The sequence below is a fragment of the Streptopelia decaocto genome (assembly GCF_964273445.1).
Source record: "Streptopelia decaocto genome assembly, chromosome: 1".
In the NCBI taxonomy this organism is placed as follows: domain Eukaryota; kingdom Metazoa; phylum Chordata; class Aves; order Columbiformes; family Columbidae; genus Streptopelia; species Streptopelia decaocto.
In genome coordinates this window covers 13,806,777-13,828,925 of record NC_138663.1, presented here as the reverse complement: position 1 = coordinate 13,828,925, position 22,149 = coordinate 13,806,777, and the positions used below count along the sequence as shown (strand labels likewise).

The following is a 22,149-nucleotide window of genomic DNA, read 5'->3' as shown; positions in this document are numbered from 1 at the left end:
TTTAACTTTTGCAACCAAACTGTGAGGGACCTGTATCCTTCCTACATCCCTGAATGGACCCTGTGGGTCAAACAGAAGACTGTAGGGAACAAAGGAAGAACCCCCACCTCAAACAGTTGGCATAGAGGACAAGACGTAGCCTGAGGACAAAGCAGCAGGTGGGACTCAGTTTCTGGCAGACAGCAGGGTTTGCTTCCATTCTGCAACTGTCACACCTTCCAGTCCAGGGCTCGAGTCATGATACTTGGCAACTCAGAGAAAAAGCCTCTTCTGTGTGGCTGAATTATTTATACACAATTTTAGGCTGTTGTGTTGCACATGGAAAAGGAACAAAGGGAAGGAGTGTTCAAGACATTTAAACCATTAATAAGATGAAGCTGATTTACATTTGTGCATTATAGGGAAGACCTTGGACACAGTCCACTGTTTTTCAAATTCCCATTCGTTAGCAACAGGACAGGACAATGACGCACTTGACCTCTGGTTTTGCAGGGGAACATTTCCCAGTGTCCGACCAGTATTGTTTTGGTTAGTCCTACACTGCCTGGGCATCCCAAACCTCTCCCAGCAAGGCTGGGTCTTGCTTCCAAGCCCAGGTGCTGGCAGTGCAGCCCCCACCAGTACACCCAGGACACGTTAGTGCGGTTCTCCTGGTGCAAACTGGGGACACTGAGACCTTCCATCTCCAGTCATTTAGTAGTAGCAGAGCTTTTAGCTTTTCATCTGAAAAAATAACTGTTGTGGCTTTTTGTTTCCTAGTATTCCCAGTGCAAGGACAGGATCAAACAGATGGAGGCGACCTTTACTGACCCCATGAACGAGACAAGAAAGCGAGACTTAGGAGGGACGGACCTGTCTCCACCTGAGCTGCTAAAAAAGATTGAGCAGGTAACATCATTTTTCATGTCACCAGCTCTCAAGTCGATTGACCCCTTTTAGAAAAAGAAAATAGTATATTTTATTTTAAAAATAAACTGGCTAATAGGAGCTCCAGCTCAGCATCTGCTTTCCAGGAAAACTGGACGTGGGACATTTTGACTTCTCCCAGCAGAGGCTGGAGAACAGGAGCAGAACATGTGTTCTGTGAGGTGCCGCTGGCTCCGCAGCATCCCCTGCGAGCTGGTCCTGTCACATCACTCGCACCGCACTGCAGATGCTCCCGATTCACTACGGGAAGGCACAGAAAAGGCACCAGAGGAAAATAAACGCAGAATAATAAACTGCTAACAAATGAAGTTGTCACTCTTGTGCAAGTGGCCCTCAGCTGTCCCACCACACCGCGCAGGATGTGAGTGGGGGCAGACCCACCGCCCTCTAACTAAAGCTGCATACGTGACGTGGAATTAAACATCCTCCTCAGGCTTTGGCTTTTCTGCTTTGGTGCCAAGTCCAACAGGGAGTCCCAGGACAGACAGACCTTAGTGGAAGCAACTGCCAGGGGAGGCTGCAAAATGCAGTGAAACTCAAAATCCAGTTTCAGGGCATATGTGTTGCATATGGGGGAAAGGTAAAGGAATGGAATGAGCAACCATGGTATTTTCTTATGCATGTTGTCAGTCTCATTTATAGGGGCACAAAGCTCCACCCACTGTATTTAGTGCTCAAGGGAGATTCACACAGGGCTGTGAAAGTATTAAAGTGCTGGTGACCTGGGAGCAGCACACACCTCAGTCCTCCTTTTGCAATCCAGTTTGTAATGATTTACCATGAACAACTCCCAGTAGCTGCCTGAATTAGTTGAGGTTTTTGCTTTACTTTCACCTGTTCCTGGACAGGAGGGAATCTCCACAGAGCCAAGCAGGTGCTGGGTTTCTCCCCAGCCCACGCAGCAAATAGCCACAGTTCTTGGAGTCGTGAGATAAGCTTATAAGTTTGCTTTCACTCTCCTTGTGTTTTTATACTGCTTTTAGTTGCACTGTATTTTTTTTTTTAGCAGCAGGAAAGAAAAGGTATTTAAAGCAAGAGCTGAAACCTTCTCATTATGGTCTGACTCAAGGAGCCAGAAGATTAAAAAAACAAAATCAAAACAAAACTGGAAAAAAACCCATTGCTTTTAAGAAAAATCACAGCAAGGCAGTAATAATGCTGGTGTAATCCTCTGCCACCCAAAAGGGCCTGGTCTGGTATGAAAGAACTGTACAACTGACAGTAACTTTGCCTTGATACTTGGCAGAGACGGTGAAAAATTTAAGAAAACTGATGGTGAAGTGCTTATTTATGGCTGTTCACCAGTATTACTTCAGCAGCTCTCAAAGCCTTTGCCGCAAAACATTGCGTTGCACTTTCCCCTGCCATTTACTTACACCCTGTGTTCTCCTTCTCACTGCAGCTGGAGGTGGAGCTGGTGCAGAAGGAGGAGAAGTTGCTGGAGATCGATCTTCTCTACGAGCAGGTTTCCCAGCTGACAGACGGGATCCGTGCCACGGCAAAGAGCGGGAAGCAGGACATGCTGCTGTTGGCTCAAACGGTAAGGAGGGCATCGCCCGCCCCGCTTGCTGCCTGCACAACATCAACTCGAATCTGGGCAAGGGGTAAGATGACTCACTTGCAAATTGCAAAACTAGTGGCTGGAAATATTGATAGACAAGTCATATGTTAGTCTCCAGAAATTATAGACTTTTAGTAATAACAGGAATAGAGACACAGCAAGAGCATTAGGTGAGCATACTTTCTTTTTTGAAAGAAAGCTGCATCATGGGTAGTACCTTTCACCAAAACACAGGATTAGTTATTTCTTAGGTTAAGCACTTAGAAACCTGTGAGAATCCTCCTTTCGCATGTGTTTGCCCTTTCACAACAAACACATCGTGGAGAAAAAGAAATAGGGAAAAGCCGGGTAAGTTCTATATCCCTCCAACAAAGAAAAAGACAAACTCTGTATCTGGCCCAAAGATCCTTTGTTATTTAGGTAGGGAGAACGACACAGGAAAGAAATACTTTCAGTACAGTTACTTTTATATAATTTTGGCTATTTCCTTTTAACTACCAGTAATATTATTTGGGGAAGAGCAAAAATCCTCTCACCCCCCCACCTCCTTAATGAAAAAGCTCCAAATAGAGCAGAGCTGAATGAAAGACAGGAAAAAATGCAAAGTAATTAATGTAAAACAAGGCCAGGGTTGATTTTTTTTCTTGGGTGTTAGGTTTAGCACTCTGAAAGGCTTAAGGCAAAACACATCTTTATAGTAAATCTTGAATTTTCCGCAGACAGAAATAATATGGCTTTTATTGGGGTTTGTGAAATCACGGCTGTGGGCTAATGAACTACTGTAAAATGGCAGCATGTCAAAAGTTACATTTGATTGCTCTGACATTCCTGATTCCCTGTTAGTCACTTGGAAAAAGAGTATTTGAGTTTTGTGGGGTTTTTTGTTTCAATAATCTCCAATCAGACGCAGGGATTCCTGTCCCTTTCCTCTTCTGACCACCCAGGACAATTTCACAACTCACAGTCCTGCTGCATCCACATTATCACTCAATTCTCTTGTAAGGATCAGGCTTATTACACCTTTATTACACAGTTAATTGTGCACCAGGTCAATGAGAATTGGGATACAGGCCTTTGAGGCCAGTAGGAGTTTAGCTATTCAGCTAAAAAGGGTGGGAAGTAATTACAAACTTGCTTTTCTGGATCATGGAGAGTAGTAAATGCGACTTGCGATGCCACCAGTTTCTGTGGATCCAGGTGTACCCAGAAACGGATTCTGTTTCATTACATTTTCCAGTATGGAACTATTTTTTAAAACCAAGCCAAGCTGGCCTTGTTTGCATGTACCTAAGACTTAAGATGCCCACAGCATCTAAAGAGAAGCCCCAACTACAATGTGGTTGTTACTTATTCCAGATGAACGAACTGCAGAGGAAGTTAAAGGAGAAAACCAAGCAGATGATGGCTCTCATTGCAGAGCTCTCCATGAAGCAAGCACTTGCCATCAAACTCCAGCAGGAAATGAGAGACAAAGAACAGTTTTTGATAACCGTTTCATCAAGGATAGATCAAGGCCTTCCCCCTCCCAAAGAAACAGAAATTGAATGGTTAAAGGTTTTACGCAATGAGAAGATGCAAAAAGATGCAGCTGAAGCCAGAGCTAAAGTGAGTTTTTGCCATATGTTGCCATTAGATCTTCAGCCCCATCTTTCCTCTGGTCAAGTTTGTCTTTCTGCAAACACAAGATCACATTACACTGAAACGAAGACCTCCCTCCAAATATTAAAGGAATTTGTGTGAGCACGTTTTGGGATAACAGGTGGTATAGCCATCAGTGAAGCGTTGCTTTCCATTTGACTCCAGGACTCCACAAGAGCTGGAGTGTGGGGTCAGGAAAAGTAAGTTCAGCATCTTCCACCTACCAGATGCAGTGAACATCAGATCAGAAGTATCATGACATCAGATTACTGGGCATGACAGGGGGTGCGCAGCACAGCAAATGGTGCTTCAAATTCTACACTGTTGGATACTACAGCTCCTTAGCTGAGGCCATCAGTAGTCCCTGAGCAGAGAGCACCCAAAGAATGAAAACTAAGTAACAGGATGTGTGTCCTGCGGGTGGGAAGTTTGCTTTGCTGTGCGAGTGCTTAAGTTGGTCACACCAAGGGAATCTGAAACATGCACAAAGCTGGGAAAGGAATACATTGTGCACACACTTAAATTTGAAGTCAGACCTGCTGCAGTAAAACTGGTTTAGAATAAGAAACTTCTGTTATTAGCACTTCTCATGCTGTGGTTCAGTTTCCTTTCAGTGCTGTGGAGACAAGCTCACAGCAGCACCTGTGTTCAGGAACAGCTGCTGTCAGCATAAATGTAGCGATGTTTTGAAGCATCAGAACTATTCTCTTGTTCCCAAGATGTTCTATGCACACTTACAAGTTTTCTATAAGTTAATCTAATCCATTCACAAATAAGAACAGCATTACAGGCTCAAACTGTATAAGATTTATAAGGACAAACTTACACCCACATGGTCAATAACTCAGGCTTTCCTTCCACTGAACACTTAACACCCCTCCACGTTTCGTGGTTCGCTAAGGACTAGACTAATGGTGTGCCCTCTGTCAGACATTCTGTACATCAGCTCAGGAGGGTACCGGCGTTCCAAAGCGTATAATCACTAAGTGATCACAAGGTGTTTCTTTCACAGCGTGCTGCTGAAGAGGAACAAGCGGCAGGGCCCGGCTGTGTCCACACGACAGCTGAACAACGCCCGACCGCCTACATCCCAGACGATGAATACAGCCTCCCGCTGCCGCGGCCCTACGGCGCCCAGGCTCCCTTCAAACCCAGCGAACCCGGCTCAAACATGAGACATTTCAGAAAACCTGTCGAAAAGCCAATTGAAATCTGAACAGACAGCACCTGAATCAGGAGAGGCCACTACCAGCTGCTGAATCCCAGGAGGAATGTCTGTTAGCATTCAGCCAAATTCCATCTTGAAACTAAAGTATTATAGTTGTTAATCCCAGAAGCACAGCTCAATAGTCAGTGACAAGTTCCCTGCTGGTATCCCAAATGCAGTGCAGTATTTTAAAGTGTTAAGAAGAGTGATCATCATACTACATTTTTTCCAGGTGAAGTTTTATTGCATCTGATTATAATACATTTCATTATAAAGAAAAGGCTAGAAAATCTTCTCTTTGTTACTAATATAATACGAAGTCCCCATCACTTACACAAATACACCAACACAGCTTCCTGCCAGACAAATTTTAATTATTTTCAGAAAAATATCCCTTCCCTCTGTGCACTTACTGAGAAAGCCAAAACTCCGCTCCACTGATGGCAACAACAAGGGAATGACCAGGAACTTGCTAAGCCACTCCTGAGAACTGGATCTTTTTATTTCACTGGTAAGGAACAGGAAGCATCTGCGGAAACTACTCAGGGAGCATAGTTGAGGTTGCTATTGAAAACCTCCAAAATCTATCAAACTGTCAATGTGTTTCACTAGTCTAACAGTCAAACTTAAATAGGTGTTTATAAGTCCCGTAAAGACTGCAAAAATCCTGCACGTCTGAACTTAAGATTTTCCTCGCATAGCCCACTGCTATTGCTATTTGAAATTAATGTCATAGTTCACAACAAAAAAAAAAAACACACCCTAACACTTGTTTAGTTATATATAACGAAAAGTTGAGAAAAGAAGGAAAAATAACCTCCATAATTTCTCTTTGAAGCTCAGATTTTAACTGTAAAAGTTATAAGGCAAGAATTAAGTGAAACTCTGTCCAAGCCACTGTTAAGATAAATTTCCAAATAACTTTTCTTATCCTGTATTGCTTACAATATATTATACATATCTTAAAAAAACCTGTCATATGCACTTCAAAGGGATTATATTTTGTGCTAATTACAAAACTGAATATATTAGAATCCAACTCAAGGCAGAAGTACCATAAGATAAGATGTGACCACCACAGGAATGAATACATCATTACTGATGAATTATATACAAAAACTAATCCACTATTTGTTATTCTTCCCTGCCTTACATAACACCACCAAGGAACCTTTCTGTTAAACTAAATGAGTAAACAGTTACCAGTTTCTTATTCCTGTACAATACAACTGGATCACCATTTCCAGGAATGCCCATCTTGTTAAAATAAATGACACTAATATCAATTTTCACAGCATGTTTTGATACCTACTGTAGTTCTACATGTTCAACCACTTCAAAATGAAGCCACAGATCTATTTCAAATCTGGGTTTCTGTCAGATGCATTTCTCTGGGTTTTATCTAAAAGTCAGTAATTTCAGCCTTAATATGTTGGGCCAAGCACTATTTTGAGTAGCCTATGTCAGTAATGGTGGCTACCCAAAACTGCAGATTATTTGGGAAACAACATAACACTTAAGTTAAAAAAAAACACACCAAAACAACAACAAAACCACAACAACAATACAACAACAAAAAACCCAACACATTAGTTGCACACTTCTGTGCGAATACTTTTATACGAGCACCACAGCTAGACAGCCTTCTTCAGCAGCCTGGTATTTCAGGAATATTTGAGGCCCAGAAGCATCACAGTGTGTCTGAGTGCTGTTTCCTCTACAAATCTTACATTAACATGGTCTTGTTTTTCATATGGATGCACACCTAGAAAAACATCATGAGAAAGAATTTACAAAATCGTGTTCTTGTACACTCAGTCCTGCAGTATACTAAACATCTTCATCTCCAAGGCCAAAAGATAAGGTAAGAGATGGCAATGTGTTTTCATTCACCTGCAGCTTTAGTGGAGTCACCTGGGTGCTCACCCACCACCAGAAACTTTCCTGCTACTGGGACATCAGTCAGTGACGTCCCCTGTGGATGGAAGCACATTCAGCTCTGAGGCCACTAGGCATTTCCACACTAATTTCACACTGGAGATCCAAAACAAGAGCTCAGCACAGTGGCAATGTCAGTGCTAGTACATAAAATGGATCAGGGCACATTCTCACACACTTCTACATGGTTTAACTCTTTTTCCTTCCCAAATGGGATAATGTCCACACATGGATAATTTTGTTTTAGCCTTCAGGTCCTTATCCTGATTTTATTTTGCTTACTAGTACAGGCATAGCCAGTAACACTAAGCAGTGCAACACTTCCCTTAATGCACCTTTTTCAGTAGAGATCAAAAATCTTCAGATGCTTAGATTCGTTCTATGCAGCAAGTGCCTCAGCCAATTTGAACTGTATTTTACAAAAATGAACAGATTTGAGGTGAAAAACACCTGTTACTTCAGAGCAACTCCCAAACCAGTGACACAGGTACTCTTTTCTGAGGTGGAAGATCTGATTTTGGTTGCCTCTTAGCCACCATACTTTATAAATAAGGAACAAGCCCTTCTCCCCAGAATTACTTAAGTGACATGGAATAACAGCTACCACCATGCTGTACAGCAGGGGTATCACACTCATTTTCACCAGGGGCCATATCAGCCTGCAGTTACCTTCAAAGGGCCTCATGTAATTTTAGGACTGTATAAATGTAGGAGCAGTTACATTGATACAGTCCTAAAATTACATTCAGCCCTTCGAAGGCAACCATGAGGCTGTTGTGGCCCTGGTGAAAATGAGTGTGACACCCCTGCTGTACATGAACCACATTTCACTACATGTGTTCTAAAAATGTAAGTTTGCTGATTGGATTCACTACAGAGAGGATCTGAATGAAAGGACATGGAGTGAAGATGCCCCTGACAACTTTCATCAGCAAAAAGATGACCAAGCTGACACATTCAGACATTGCTGCAGTTTCACAACTCATTTATGTCAATACCATCAGGATACAACTCCACATAAGAAAAAGGTAACAACTACTGGCCTTCCAAAGTACAGAATTAACATTACCTTGATTCTCTATCTCTGCCAGCATGTTGGTCAGGTAGTTCAGTGGCAAAAACTCTACAGGGACTGAGAGTCTCTCAGGGATAGGCCTGCTGCACTGTAAGGGAGAATATTTCAGGTTAGTTCACAAAGCTGCACAGTACCAAGTTTCAGTACTACCCTTAGTGTTCTAAGATTTCCACAAAGGCCAGGAATCTCAGCATTGTCAAAGCAAAAGATTTTAAAAATGGCCTATGTGTTCTTACCTGCCTGCTCCCCAGCTTCTCAAGCAAAAGTTTCACATATTTCCGTGCAATGAAATTAGCATTTACTGGATGATTCCAAAACTGGCGGACCTTTTGACCAAGAGCCTAGTAAGCAAACAAAAAACAAAACCAAAAACCTCAGACAAACACAGGACAGTGGAAACTTCAGAGGCAGAAAAGGAAGAAAGAACCTAAAACAAACCCCAGGCTGTAACACACATGCTTTGCTTTCAGACAGTGATGACAGAAGCTGAGATGTCATTTTAGCCATGGAGCCTTGCTTCCAGAGCCAGTAACTAAGAGATTACAATACACTCCCAAAATGCGGGTAACAACCAAATCCTTGCCACTCGGTGAATTTCTATTCATCAGTCCATCCCATGACCTCTGCCCCACTTTGCATGTGTACTGAAGTACTAAGTGAGGCTTAAAATGACTGTCGATCCATTACTGTGACTCCTTGCTTTAGGTGCATTCTTCTCCCCAAGAATAGCACAGATGCTCCATTCAGAACAGGGCTCCTCTCAGGCTCTGTCTAAGGAATTTACAGACACAGGATGCCAACAAGGAGAGATACTGGGAACACAATTTGCATCCCATTATTTAGGGCATCACCTGGGAATTGACACAATTGATTCACATTCCTAAAGGCAAAACAGATTCAAACCTAGACGTCCCCAATCTTCCAGTCCTAGCCAATAAGCAAACAAATACAAACACACTGTGAAATCAGCTCCACCTCCTGCTCCTTTCCCTATCTAGATCTTTTTTCACCCCCTTACTTTCAGTTGCTCTGCAATACAGGCTGCTGAAAGAGCTCATTTAGGAAATGCTGGACAGTTTCAGTGGTGCTTAACTACTTGCTTCTGATGCAAATGAAATCATCTAGTGAATGTAACCTGCTAAAAATAGTCCAAGTCACCCCAAAGGGTCCTTTTGGCAAACAAACTATTCTCTGCATTTTTTCCCAAAGCTGTAAATAGATACAATAAGGCACTGAGTCCACTGTAACTAGCCGTACATGTTCCCTAAAACCCTCACAGCTCAGCCCCTCGGTCAAAGCAGGTTGGAATGGTGTTCCCCACCCACCAGGCCTGGGGCCAACAGCTCTGAGCAGCCCCACACTGACCCCCGCTCACCAACCCCTGCCCAAAACAAGATATAGAGGACAAAGCACCTCTTGTGGCATTCTCCTTCCCTACTCCCTCTCAAAACTGCTGCCAAATAAAGAGGCCCTTGTTCGAGGAAAACCAGAGCAGCACTTCTGGCCATCTGAACTATATGTAACAGCCCATGATAAATAATAAACAATAAGCAATTTATGTTGAGAAAACCCTGCTGTACAACAAGGCATTCCCTGAGGGGGATCCCTGGTTCCCCTCTGCTCACTGAGATGTTGCACTTCCTCTGCAGAGCTGTGATGTGCACTAAGAACAAAAGGGAAAAAGGAGAAGTCAGTCTCCCATTCTGCTGGAACTTTTAATGGAGCATCAGTAATTAATTTCAGCATGTGGCTAAATGAGTCACCTTTCCAATGGGTGAGGCTGGGAGATTTCAGAGGGGGAGACCTCCCAATACAATCCCCACCACAGAGTTGTGGTATGATCAGATTTTACAGCTTTTACTGTACCAACTTATGAACATATCTGATAAAATGAATAAAACCATGTGCAGAGGTCACAAACAAGAAAGGCATTTTTGGATGATAAAAAAATACATTCACACAAATACTCTCTACACCCCATTAAAACCTTTATTGCTTTATGCAGATGGTTACTCAGCAGAACAGTGCCAGCCTTGTCGATGTGATTCCTGCAGGGTACTGGAGACACCATGAAACACTCTGGACAAATTGTTCATGTAAAAGTTACCAAGGTACTCTACAGGGCATGAGCAGCAGACGAAGTGCTGAGGTTCAGGTTATACCTGTGGCCTGTGTGAATCACAACTGAGCCTCCCATTGGCTTGATCCTACTGAACAGGGGAGAATTTCCTATCAATTCCAAAATCCAACAAATGACATCCAAAGCTATTAGTTACCTCTGGAAGCCTCATGACAATACTGAACTTCAGCTTTTCATTCTCCTCAGTGTCATCCAGATCTACAAGAGAAAGGAGAAAAACAAAACAAACAAAGAAAAAACAAAACAAAAAAACCCACACCATCATTAGTGGTAACCCCATAATCAAAACTTTCAACTATCACTTAAGACATTCTGAATAAATATTATCTCTATAATCTTAATTTTAAATAAGGCCCATTAGGGGTGTTATTTATGTTTATACTGTTTACATAAATATTTTTCCTGTATATTTTTTACATCACTTCACCACTTTATGTAACTATTTACACAGTAATTCCAATGTGCTTTCACTAAGCAGAATTTTCCCATACCTATATTTCATTTACCAAGACCAGGCACAGACTAATACTGCACATCGTGTCCCTTTTCTTGAACACTGGAGAAGTAGCACATTACAAGGGAACATGGTTGCAGCTCTTGGAGATGGTATCAGGTGCTACTGTGTCCCAGGAAACTTACACCACAGTTCTCTCTTCCTCCTTTCTGATCTTGAAAAGCAAATTAACACAGGTGTGACACTACCAGGGCCCACAACTGTCAGTTTGTCTCACTCCCTATTTCATTCCAAACCCTTGGGCCCCTCTTGATGACTATTTGGGTTCACACAGAACAGATTTTAACTCCCACCTTTAGGTAACCTTACATTTTATCTAGAAGATATTCACAACCTCAGTGTTTACTAAGAATATTAGGATTCAGGTTCAGGTAGGCTTCTGTTTACTTATTTTGAATTTTTACATCCTAACACTGAGCTTCTGCCCTTTACCAATGCCAGCACTAGGATTAACCTGTTCCAAACACAATTAAAGCAACAGCTTAGGACTGGATAGCAGACTAACTTCCATACACAGGTGTGCACTTTAACAGAGTCACACAAATTCCACAACAAATTCTATGTAGAAAACTGAATACTGAAGATCAAAGTCCCAAGTGGAAAAATTATAAATTCCAGTTCTCCCCAAACAGACATTTCTATGTCTACTACAGTGATGCTCAATCTTATACCCTGAGCCCTAATTTTCTCCTTTCAGCTGTGCAGCACCATCAGCTACAGCCCTCACTGAAAAAGCACTCTGGATGAAGAACTGAGTCTCCTGGGCAGTAAATCCTGTATCGGAGTTTGAACAGCTAAAAGGACATTGTTCCCAATGAGCTGGCTGGTAAGCAGGAAACTCACTGTACCTTTCAGCAATTTCCTGACACATGTTTCTGTCAAATGCAAGACTCCATTATCAATGTAGTGCAGGAGGGTGTGCAGAGGGAGACATCGAACACCAAGCCCCAAGTGCAGAGTGTGAAAACCTATGAAAGAAAAACAAACTTGTCTGGTACAACCACATGTATTTTTTTCCAAGTCTGTATTAGAGGCTGGCATCACTCTAGCTAAATGCAACACTCTCCTTAACTTCTGTCTGTTCCTAGTTGGTAAGGAAATTAGTTTAACCAAATGTCATATAGTCTTATTTAGGCATGCTTTAAGTCCTCTCAAGCACAATCATGACAGAAAGAAGAAAGCCAAGGGGACTCAAAACAGTCATTGCAGTCACGCACAGTCATTAATTATCTCCAAGCTGTTGCCTTATATCTGAATTGTGTTATTAATTTGTCTCCTATCTCCTCCTTTCCTCCCAATTAATCAAAAACTGAGGCCTCACCACCCTCAATATGTGGCTGCCACCCACACATTCCCACAGGCAGCATTAAGACTTGAGTTTCTGACTTTACATGAGCCAGATGATGCTCTAGCACCACATGAAACTTACAGGGCAGCATTTGCACCCACACAGTGTAAGTTTGAGGGACAACCTCATACCCAAAACAGTTTCAAAGGCTAAAGACAGATCAGGAAACACAAACTACAAAGATTCAAACAGAATCAGAAAGCATTAAGAAGTTGACAAGTCTTTGCATAACAAACATAAGCAAATGCTTTGAAAAGACTAAGCAACAATGAGGAGCTCTAGGAAAGGAAAGCCTGCTAGCAAGACCAGCTCTTCTGCCAAGGCTGGAGGAAAGCCTTTCAGGATAAAACTGTAAACTATTGGCAGGGCAACAGCATGAGAAAAACAACCCAAAAAACACACACCACATTTTTTTCTCAAAGACAGGATTTTCCTTTGTAGACAACTGAACCTTAGTGTCATGGGCTAAGAAAAAGATATATATGAAAGAAGCATAAATCTTAGTTCTGAGCTAAGGCTGCACCCAAACATTCCACTAGAAGCTGCAGACACAGAACAAAACCCCTGACTTCTTGTCTTTATTTGTAGAAACTATTCAGTTTTGTTTCGTTTCACGTACAGGTGTCTTCCCCTATGTAACTGTCTTGAACAGACATCAATCCTGCCAAAGCTAACTTGACACATGTGCTACAACTAGTGCTCTTCTGGGAGGAATTCATAGCACTGCTCTCCTCACTTGTGACTGAACCAGCGGAGGACAGGACTTACCAGGAGGCAAAGGCAGGCACAAGCCACTTGCAGCTTCCAAAATGCGACTCATGAAGTGGAACACCGTGAACTCCGCTGCACTTCCTCGCTCATCACTGCATTTAAACAAAGTAGCAACATATTAGGAACCACAGATGCCCAGACCCCCCTGAGATAAGGTAAATTTGTTGTCCTACATGTGCTCTAAATGAATGCATTTTGGGTGAATTGCCATGGGATGCGACCTTGTTCACTTGGGTGTTTGTCTCCTAACAGCACTTGCTGCGCAGTGCTGACAAAGTCAACATGTTGTCCCCTTTCTCCTTCCCCCACTGCTACACATTTACAAGTGTCTCCGCAGTATCTGGTACCAAGAGCAATAGATGAGTTATTCTGAGTGCTGGTATAAGTGACCTGGCTTTAAGTGTTCAACACCCACTGCCCAGCTTAACACCACTGTGAACTCAGCAGCTTTGAACTCCAGCTGCAAAACTGCCAACATGATTAATATTTATGTTGGCTTAGAGAAGGCCAGCAGGATCATCAAAAAGATTATGTGTCAGTCATGTTGACATTCCCAGGAGGGTAAGCACTGTCAGCTGAAGCCAGTAGTACTGCTGAAGACCAAAATTATGTCCATAACTTAGAAGGCAGGCTGAAAATTTTAACAAATTACTTGCTCACAAGCAGAAGATGCAGGAATGAAGCTGGTGTCTCCTCCAAACTTCTTTCATTATTCGATGTACCAGATTCAGCTAAAACAAAAAAGAAAGGACTGAATGTTTCCAGAAGCCTGTATACACCAGGTCCTTGGCCTTCATTCATTTCATGCACCAGCTTATGTTAAAAAAAAAAACCAAAACTTATCATGAGACTTCTACTGAGACTTCAGTAAATATCTCCTTTTCTTAGGGGCTTAAAATGTAAAACTGATTAAAATTTGAGTTGTAACTGAGTTGCCCTATGCCAGAAATTGAAAGTAAGTGTTTCCAGTGCATCAAAGCATTGCGCAAGACATGCCGCATCTTAACACATGGTGCTTCTTGGGAATCAACTGATCTCATGCTCCTGCATCAAATTCTCAAAGATCTGTTTGCCATGAAAGCAAAAACTGCACGTCCAAGTGGCTGAACATTTGACAAGGAAAGGTCCCCAGGGCCCAGACAAAACTGGATGATGCAGACAGTGGAATACTCCATTTGTTGATACAAGTCCGCAGAAGGAATCACAAGTCAAGTCCTGGTAAGGAGGAAAGACAAGACAAGCAAATGTCTCTCCTCCTCTAACGAGTTTTCTTTCTGTCCACAGTGAAGTACAACAATCCCTTGGCCCACACTGTCACATCTTAGTGCTCCCAGGCTGACATCCAGTGCAGACTGTCAGCCCACAAAAGCCACAAGCCCAGCTCTCACTTGGGCCTTCTAAGCTTCTGCAGCTGGAAAAGAGAAGCCACACATGAAAGAGCTGAAATAACATCCTCTAGCCAGCCCCTCCTGGCTGTCATGTGTAACCACTTCCGTATCTCAGCAACAGAAAAGAGACTCTTCCTCTGCACCTTTCATCTCTGGGCCTCAAAGTGCACTAATCAATCCCAGGAAACAAGTCTAGGCCCCATTTTGCAGAGAGGTGTCACATGTAGTTACAAACCCATCACCCCAAGACAGCCAGAATCTAGGAATCCTTTTCCCTACTCTTTTCTCATAGGCTCTGCCCCTTCCAACTATTAACTTGGCACAGGCTCTGAGCCAAAGAGAAACAGGACACACTGGAAAAGTTCATATGCAAAGGCCAGAACAGGAATATTGGTCTTCAGAAATGCTCCCAAGCGCTTTCCTCTGTACCTTGGCCAGAAAGCTCTATGAGGTAGCACCTTTCTCCTCCACCACTCCATCCAGCCTTGCACAGCCACCTGATGCAGAATAATCACATAATACTTTCCATCTTCATACTTTCTGGATGCAGTGGAAAGCTCCAGTTTAATCTCCCTGGAGTGTAGTGTGATTTTTCACTCATTTCCCAGGAAATGAGTGGTTTCCAGTTTTCAGAGAAGGGTCACAAGAACCACAACTGCTCCTGGAATGACTTTCATCTCTGGCCAACACACAGGGTATAGCTAAGGCCTCTGCATTGGGAGCTACAGCTGGATCTGAAGGTCAGTGTTCACAGATTCACAGAATGTTAGAGATTGGAAGAGACCTCAAGAGATCATCTAGTCCAATCCCCATACTGGAGCTGGAACACTTAGATGAGGCTACACAGAAAGGTGTCCAGGCGGGATCTGAATACCTCCAGAGTGAGGTGAAGGGAAGCTTCTTCCAGACTCCAGAATCACCTCTTACTATTTGTACAACAAAAACTGTTTTCACAGGTATGATACTCCAGAACCAATATTCTTTGCTTAGCAATACAGCAAACTGTACAGCTTCTGCAGAGTATAGAAAGATAACTATTAAGCCATAGTCAATATAGCTTTCATGACATACTTAAATACTTGTCACACTACACCCTCACCAACAGCACTACTTGCTTTGGAGATCAGCCACAATGACCACTATAGAAAATACATAAAGAGAAGCTATATCCCAAACTTTTTTCAGCACATGACACATATGACAACGTGCATGGGAGAAAGGAAATATCTGTTTTCTAGAGGGAGTACAAGCAGCTTCCTCGCCAAGGCTAGCAGCGGGTCTCTGCAGGAACCAAATTAAGAGCTAAGCTCACACCTTCCAGGCAAAGCCATTTTTCATTTAGTAACAAAGACATACCCCATGAAGCTTTCCTGGGCAAGTATCAGAAACCATTTCCCTTGGACTGCTCTAAACTAGTAAAAGAACACATGATCCATGGCAAAACAGTGCATGCAGTAGGGCCCAGGCTGACACTTGCAAAACAGGTTGCTGTCTCCAGCCATCTACATTTCCAAGCAAAGGTTCCGAGCAGGCTAAAGTTCCACTAAGGTCATTTGGAACCACAAGTTCTCAGCTTCTGTGACTGTTCCTACAGGAAAGACATGGAAGCAGGCAAAGAAAAGACTCAGGACCAAAGGAGAAAAGGGAGTAAGACAAGATTCCCTCCTGTGCAAGGGGAGTTACACAGCCCTTCTTCTGAGGAAACTTGAATCCAAATGGTGTCTGTCTTCTGTTCCTCTGCAGCTGAGGCCACCTCAGATGACAGCTCGCCACAGGCAGCAGCCAGAAAGGTGCAGCCACAGCAGCAACTGTCAGAGAACCTTTAACAGTCTATTCTGGTCTGTCTCTTGTGCCACAGGCTGGTTGTTCCCTCTGCATCCTCTTCCACTTGCTGTCAGAACAGCAAAGGTCACACTGTTTCTGTAAGTTATGTCCCCGCTTCCCTGCCCTGCTGAAATGAAAATAATGAGAGAAACAGATACAGAGTAAAGCTAAGACACAGGGGAGAGAGAGAACATGGACATGCAAACCACTACTGCAGGCAAAGTGGAATATGAACTGGTAACCAGGCAAACTCAGGCTCTGCAGTTCTCCTTAGCAAACACGGGAATTCCCACTGAGACATTTCATTCACACTTCCCCACATTACTTCTCTGTACACAAACACACACAGTTCTGACAGCAACCAGCCACTGTTGTTTTATGAGAAACTGTTAATGCCCCCATGTCTCAGCTACTTCGACTTCAGCTGCAATTGATTTATACAGTGGCTACACACAATGGTGCCCTATTCTCAGCCACTCCTTTGCTCCTGAATGTAATAAAACAGAATTTTATGAAAGCAAACAGACAAGCAAATCATTTCAAGTCTCTTGCTGTTTCATTAGTTTCAGTAGCTCAGCTACAGAAAACAGTACTAAGAATCATAACAATTCATTCCCCTGAAGAACTTCCAAACATTTAGGATATAAAAAGGCTTAAGATGTAAGGGCTTCTGATCAGGATAAACAAGAAACTCAAGTCCAACAATGAAATAATTTCTAAAGATTTCCAAAGAGCACCCAAGATATATCAGCCAGAGGGCAGAATCAACTTTTAGAGATATCTTTGTTTACAGTAGTTTTTCTAACTAACTTGTCTAGTGGAGAAGTCTGTAAGTTGAGTTGAGAGAATTCTTGCTTCCAGTCATGTTAAAAAAAAAAAAAAAAAAAACTAAGTTTTTGCTGATGGGGAGGGCTGAGATTTGTTTTGTTTATAAGATTTAGTCTACAATAATTTAGTCTTGCAGATCAAGGCTGCATAGGTGTTTTCATATTTTTAATCTTAGTTCATATTGAGAATGATAGCTGGAAAAAAAAAAAATGAAAGGAGAACAAACATTCCACTTCTGCTTTTTTCAGCACTGTTTTCAGGTACAAAGCTCTGGCTCATGCTGTCCTGTTCCTAGTTTAATCAGCAACTAGATTGTTTTCTTTCCTATAAAGATACGGAAAAGACTGGCAATTACCAGTGAAACAACTTGTCAAGCTATAGAGCGAGGCCTGATTAACAAGGTCAGTAGCCTCAGTGGCAGGTGCAATGGCTTAGAGAACACTGTAACATTGACAGCACAAATCATGTGCTCAGGACTTCAAAAAGATGCAGCCTCAAGAAAGTTCCTGAGATTTCCAGCCCTGGAAAACAGCGCTGAAGGGAGTTGCTGCTGAAGAGGGTGACAGTGCTAGTGCAAAGAACATTATATACTAGTTGCCATGTGAGCTTTTGTGGACTCCACATTTTACATTTAAAGGACTTGATGTTGAGACAGACAAAACCAGATATGATAATTTTTACGCACAGTTTTTACAGCTTATTTTTTAGAGTTTCTCTTTAAGAGGATGAAAAACAAAAAGAAGAATTTGGAAAGCAAATTTGCAGTGTAGTTTACAGGGATTTCTTCAGGCAAAACTGTCTCACAAAAAGCCCATCCAGGTCAGCATGTAAGAGTAGTGATGATTTACTCTCACACCATATTGGAGTGAATTTTTTTTTCTTTATTTGTATTTCCCCTGATGCACTTTCATTATTCAAGACACACAGTAATGCATTCTGCAGGAAACAAAATGCATATAAAGACCATTCTTTCAGCTTTCAGGATGAGTTCACATTTTCACTTCTGGGAATAGACCATATTTGTACAAACAGTAAAGGGAACTGTTTCTTCTGTATTCTGAGTGACAAATACAACTCTTTTCAATATTTAAGTATTATTATTTCCTTCATCAGTACACACAATATTAAGCAGCAAAATATGGTTAAACATTAAAAAAAACCCTCTCTCCTCCCACCAAATATATGGTTATATACACACAGTACATACCCAAAACCTGACCCCCCCAACAAATACATGCTTGTCCACAACAGTGACCATGAAATCAAACTAACCAGGTTTGCAACATAATCCAGAACTATTTGGTCAATCTTCTGTTTTCCTACATACTGCAGATGTCTCATAAGGTGATCCTTCAGCTGAGCAACCATCTAGGGAAAAAAAAGCCAACAATTCAGTGTCCTTGTGGCATCTTCCAAAAGATGGAAAAGCTCCAGCAGGTGCAGGGCTGGATCAATAGGCATCAGCACAACCAAATGTTTCTTTGTCACAAAAGTTCAGTTCAGAGTGAGAGCCCAAGCTACCACACAGTCTTGCCAAATTCAACAGCAGATCTGAATAGTCAAAAAAATTCCTCAGTACAAATTCAGCGAAATGAGTGCTAAGTTGAACTCTCATTGATATTGAAGAGAAAAAGCTTACAGTTCTTGCATGTCTCTGGGTCAAGACAAGCAAACAGGGTAAAAGAAGGATTTTAATATGAACATTGAATCCTGAGAATATAAGTCTTCATTACATGCAAATAAACCTGAGGGATTTTAAAATAGAAAAAACTAGCACAAATAGAGTTTGTGGTAGTAGCCAAGGAACGGAGAACCTGAGTGATTAATGGCAACTTCAGGTTAAAAATTAAGTGTAAAGTCTAGAACCAGGTGTTTGTTATCATACAGTCCATGCCACTCCCTACTCTCTGCTTCCTGAAATATTGTCTGACCTCACACAGCTTCTGATTGCAATTCAAGTCCATGCTGGTTCTTTGCTGAGAACTACTGTGAAGCATTATTTGTTTCAGAGCTCAGAGAAAAACCAAGACAAACAAAATTACTCTCTCAAGCAGTTTACAAGTAAATTAGCCACAATGGGTCAGGACAGCAACCTAGGTTTTAGGAAAGCATAAACAACAGGCAGCAGTGACCTGCTTTTTTGATCTCTCAAACTGCAGGGAAGGAAAGTAGAGAAGCTTCAGGGAATGAGGCACAGGACTTGGAAACCCGTGGGCAAGACTGCAAAGAATGAAACTTTGTTGTAAATTTGGATAGACAGGACAGTGTTGATATGTTCTTCACAGATGCAGTGCTGAAACCTTCCAGTGCATGCTGAGAACAAGAGATAAGTGAAGATATGTAGTTAGATGAAGAGCACAGGTAGGGATGGGAGACAGGACTTACTACCCAGAACAGCACAAAAGACGAAGGAATCTCAGAATAGCCATAGCAGTCCCAGAAATGAGGTGGAAGATAAAGGAGATAGTAAGAAGGTGTTAAAACAAGGAGCAAGAAGATCTGTGATCTTGCAGTGGGTGGGGAATTCACCTATACATGTTTTAGAGATGTATAGTAGCCCAAAAATAACTTGCAGATTAAGATGAACTCCAAGGAGGATGGAATAACATTTTCTAGCCAAAGGAAAGTTGTATTGGGAAAAAGCATTTTGTCGAATCAAATTTCAATTGTTGTTTTTCCCCTATGCCTTATGACACCATGACCTGTTAAGATGATATCATGGTATCATCACTATGAACTCAAAAACTTATTAAAAACCACGTTTGTACCATAACTAACTCTGAGTGAGCTTCCGCTCAGCACTGGAACTTATAAGCTCACTCTTGACATTAGTTGAGGCTGTGCGTCCTCTAGTGCACACTGTGAAAAAAACACATACCAGTCCCATCAGCAATTGCTGTTGATAATCCTCCTCTTGAAAGAGAGGTACCAGCCTTTCCTCTGAAATAAATCAAGCAAGAATCAGTCAAAGACATGACACTATAGAAATAACACAAGACTTCAACCAGCTTCAAAAGTACTTAGAAATATATACAAACAGAAGTTGTGGCTTGATCTACTCACCTACAGAACTAAAACAGTGACAAATCAAGGACTGTGTAACAGAGAACTGAGGAATGGAAAATCACCCTGCATCTGCCATCTGCTCCCTCAAATGCTTTACATTGAGCTTAGAGGAGTACAAGTGTGTCACACCACTTTACACTTGATCTGCATTACTCTTTTCTTTGATATTTAAGTAAGAGTTAGCACAGTGTGGTGATACAGTAGAGAAAAGAGGCACTGAAAAACTTCTGGTAACACCAGCGCAAACGCATATGCCATTTAGATGTTGTCATTTACAAACAAACAAGCTAAAACAGCTGCATGGCTTTTCCAAGGAAATGGCTAGACAATGTAAATACTCCACAGGATCACCTCCCACTTCCCTGGTTCTCTCCCAATATCTGGCTGCTTCTGTTATTCAGATTTGCAGACCACTGTGTAAAAGAACACAACTTTTCTAACTAAATGGATGGAGGCTATCATACATGTACCAAAACTTAATACCCTGTATTTCCTAATCAGTGCTTTCTGTCTACTAACAGCAAAGGAAAAGGAAACAATCTCCTATTTAATCATATAGTACAAAATCAAGTCAATATTTCACATACACAAGTGCTAAATTTCTACAGAGTTCTTTGCAGCCATCCTTCCTCACCTTGAAATATATTTACTCCACCACTTACAGCAGCACAAAGACCTGTGTTGCTTGATCCTAAAGGACCTGAAGAAAAAAAATCTATAGGAAAGGTACACTACATAGATGCTTCTTACTGGCTGGCAGCTATCTAGAAATTTGACATTACCAATTAAACACCTCACTTCATCAATAAGCACCTTTAGAAAACAGGAACCGAGGCTAGCAAAGTTGGTACAAGTCTCTCGAGGTCAGAGCCCATAGCAATAACCAGCAGCAGTGCAGGTGACCGGTGTTAGGGGCTGCAAATGAACGTACTGAAAATTCTTTGTAAAAAAAAAAAAAAAAAAGTAGAGAGCAGCACTTAGATCAGCATCACTTCACAGCACACAGTGACAGGGCACATAGAACGCACTGATGTGTGAACAGCAGGAAAATGATTTACTGTTAAACTCAGTTTTATGTGTCTGTGATAGAGGAACTGAGCATCACAAAATCTGACATGCCCATGGCCTAAGGAAATTCATTCTGTCTGCTTTCTCTACACCATGATTCATCACCAGCTATAATCTCCTACTGTACACAAGCTCTAGAGTTGCAAAGGCAGCTGTAAGTGGACAAGACTCAACAGTAACATGGTCTCATTGAGACTGTGCTCCAGGAGGAAAAAAACTGAAGAAGAAATCCTTACCATACAAAAGTTTACTGCTTGTGGTGTTAGATCCAATATGAAGTAGGAACTTGATTTTCAAGGGTTTCCTAGTCAGTATATGATCCTACCACTACCCTCTAATTTAATAACTGCTCATCTCAATGCCACAAACTCCTCAGTGCTGAAAACACACAGCAATTTATTTTTAGCCACCAACAGCTAGATAGAAATATTCTAATAAACCTTAGAGTTAAAGGCCTACATCAAGATGAGTTTAACTTACCAGAGTCCCAAGTGTCCAGATGAGAAAGCACCCTGGGGTTGCAAACAACAATTAGCTTGTTTCATATGCATTACTCTAAAGGATTTCATAAGAACATTAAAAGCCTAAGTGACCCTTTCGTCTTTCAAAGACAGATAAAGAAATTCAAGAACTGTACATCTGACTACACTTAAATATATTAAATAGCATTAAAAAAATTCTACCTGTCTAGGTTAAGAATAACTCTTCATGTCCACCATTAACTCCTTAGCTCTAGAGGCCTGGATATTTCAGATCATGCTATAGTGATTACAAGGATTCCAATAACTGGTGTTCAGCTGGATAATCTTTAAAGATACCCAATTAGATACCTAATCAACTATTTAAATGGCATGTT

The 22,149-nt window shown here is 41.8% G+C and overlaps 2 protein-coding genes across 10 annotated transcripts in view; one reads left to right on the top strand and one right to left on the bottom strand.

Annotated features, from left to right (window-relative positions):
• Nucleotides 1-5,360, top strand: part of CCDC146 (coiled-coil domain containing 146) — a 79,005-nt gene extending 73,645 nt beyond the window's left edge. For 6 of the 7 annotated variants that reach the window (XM_082043769.1, XM_082043768.1, XM_082043770.1 and 3 more), the window contains 4 exons: nucleotides 760-888; nucleotides 2,330-2,467; nucleotides 3,845-4,093; nucleotides 5,139-5,360. In XM_082043769.1, coding sequence (XP_081899895.1) covers nucleotides 760-888; nucleotides 2,330-2,467; nucleotides 3,845-4,093; nucleotides 5,139-5,342 — 720 coding nt within the window. In that variant the 3' untranslated portion in view covers nucleotides 5,343-5,360. The remainder of the gene's footprint in view (nucleotides 1-759; nucleotides 889-2,329; nucleotides 2,468-3,844; nucleotides 4,094-5,138) is intronic. The other variant, XM_082043771.1, reaches the window with a different exon arrangement.
• Nucleotides 5,361-6,961: 1,601 nt separating this feature from the next.
• The window catches only part of GSAP (gamma-secretase activating protein), a 47,131-nt gene continuing 31,943 nt past the window's right edge, over nucleotides 6,962-22,149 (bottom strand). For 2 of the 3 annotated variants that reach the window (XM_082043842.1, XM_082043844.1), the window contains 11 exons: nucleotides 21,774-21,805; nucleotides 20,860-20,925; nucleotides 20,038-20,099; nucleotides 18,432-18,527; nucleotides 13,780-13,850; nucleotides 13,117-13,211; nucleotides 11,849-11,968; nucleotides 10,623-10,684; nucleotides 8,583-8,687; nucleotides 8,341-8,434; nucleotides 6,962-7,098 (listed from right to left, as the gene is read on the bottom strand). In XM_082043842.1, coding sequence (XP_081899968.1) covers nucleotides 6,998-7,098; nucleotides 8,341-8,434; nucleotides 8,583-8,687; nucleotides 10,623-10,684; nucleotides 11,849-11,968; nucleotides 13,117-13,211; nucleotides 13,780-13,850; nucleotides 18,432-18,527; nucleotides 20,038-20,099; nucleotides 20,860-20,925; nucleotides 21,774-21,805 — 904 coding nt within the window. In that variant the 3' untranslated portion in view covers nucleotides 6,962-6,997. The remainder of the gene's footprint in view (nucleotides 7,099-8,340; nucleotides 8,435-8,582; nucleotides 8,688-10,622; nucleotides 10,685-11,848; nucleotides 11,969-13,116; nucleotides 13,212-13,779; nucleotides 13,851-18,431; nucleotides 18,528-20,037; nucleotides 20,100-20,859; nucleotides 20,926-21,773; nucleotides 21,806-22,149) is intronic. The other variant, XM_082043843.1, reaches the window with a different exon arrangement.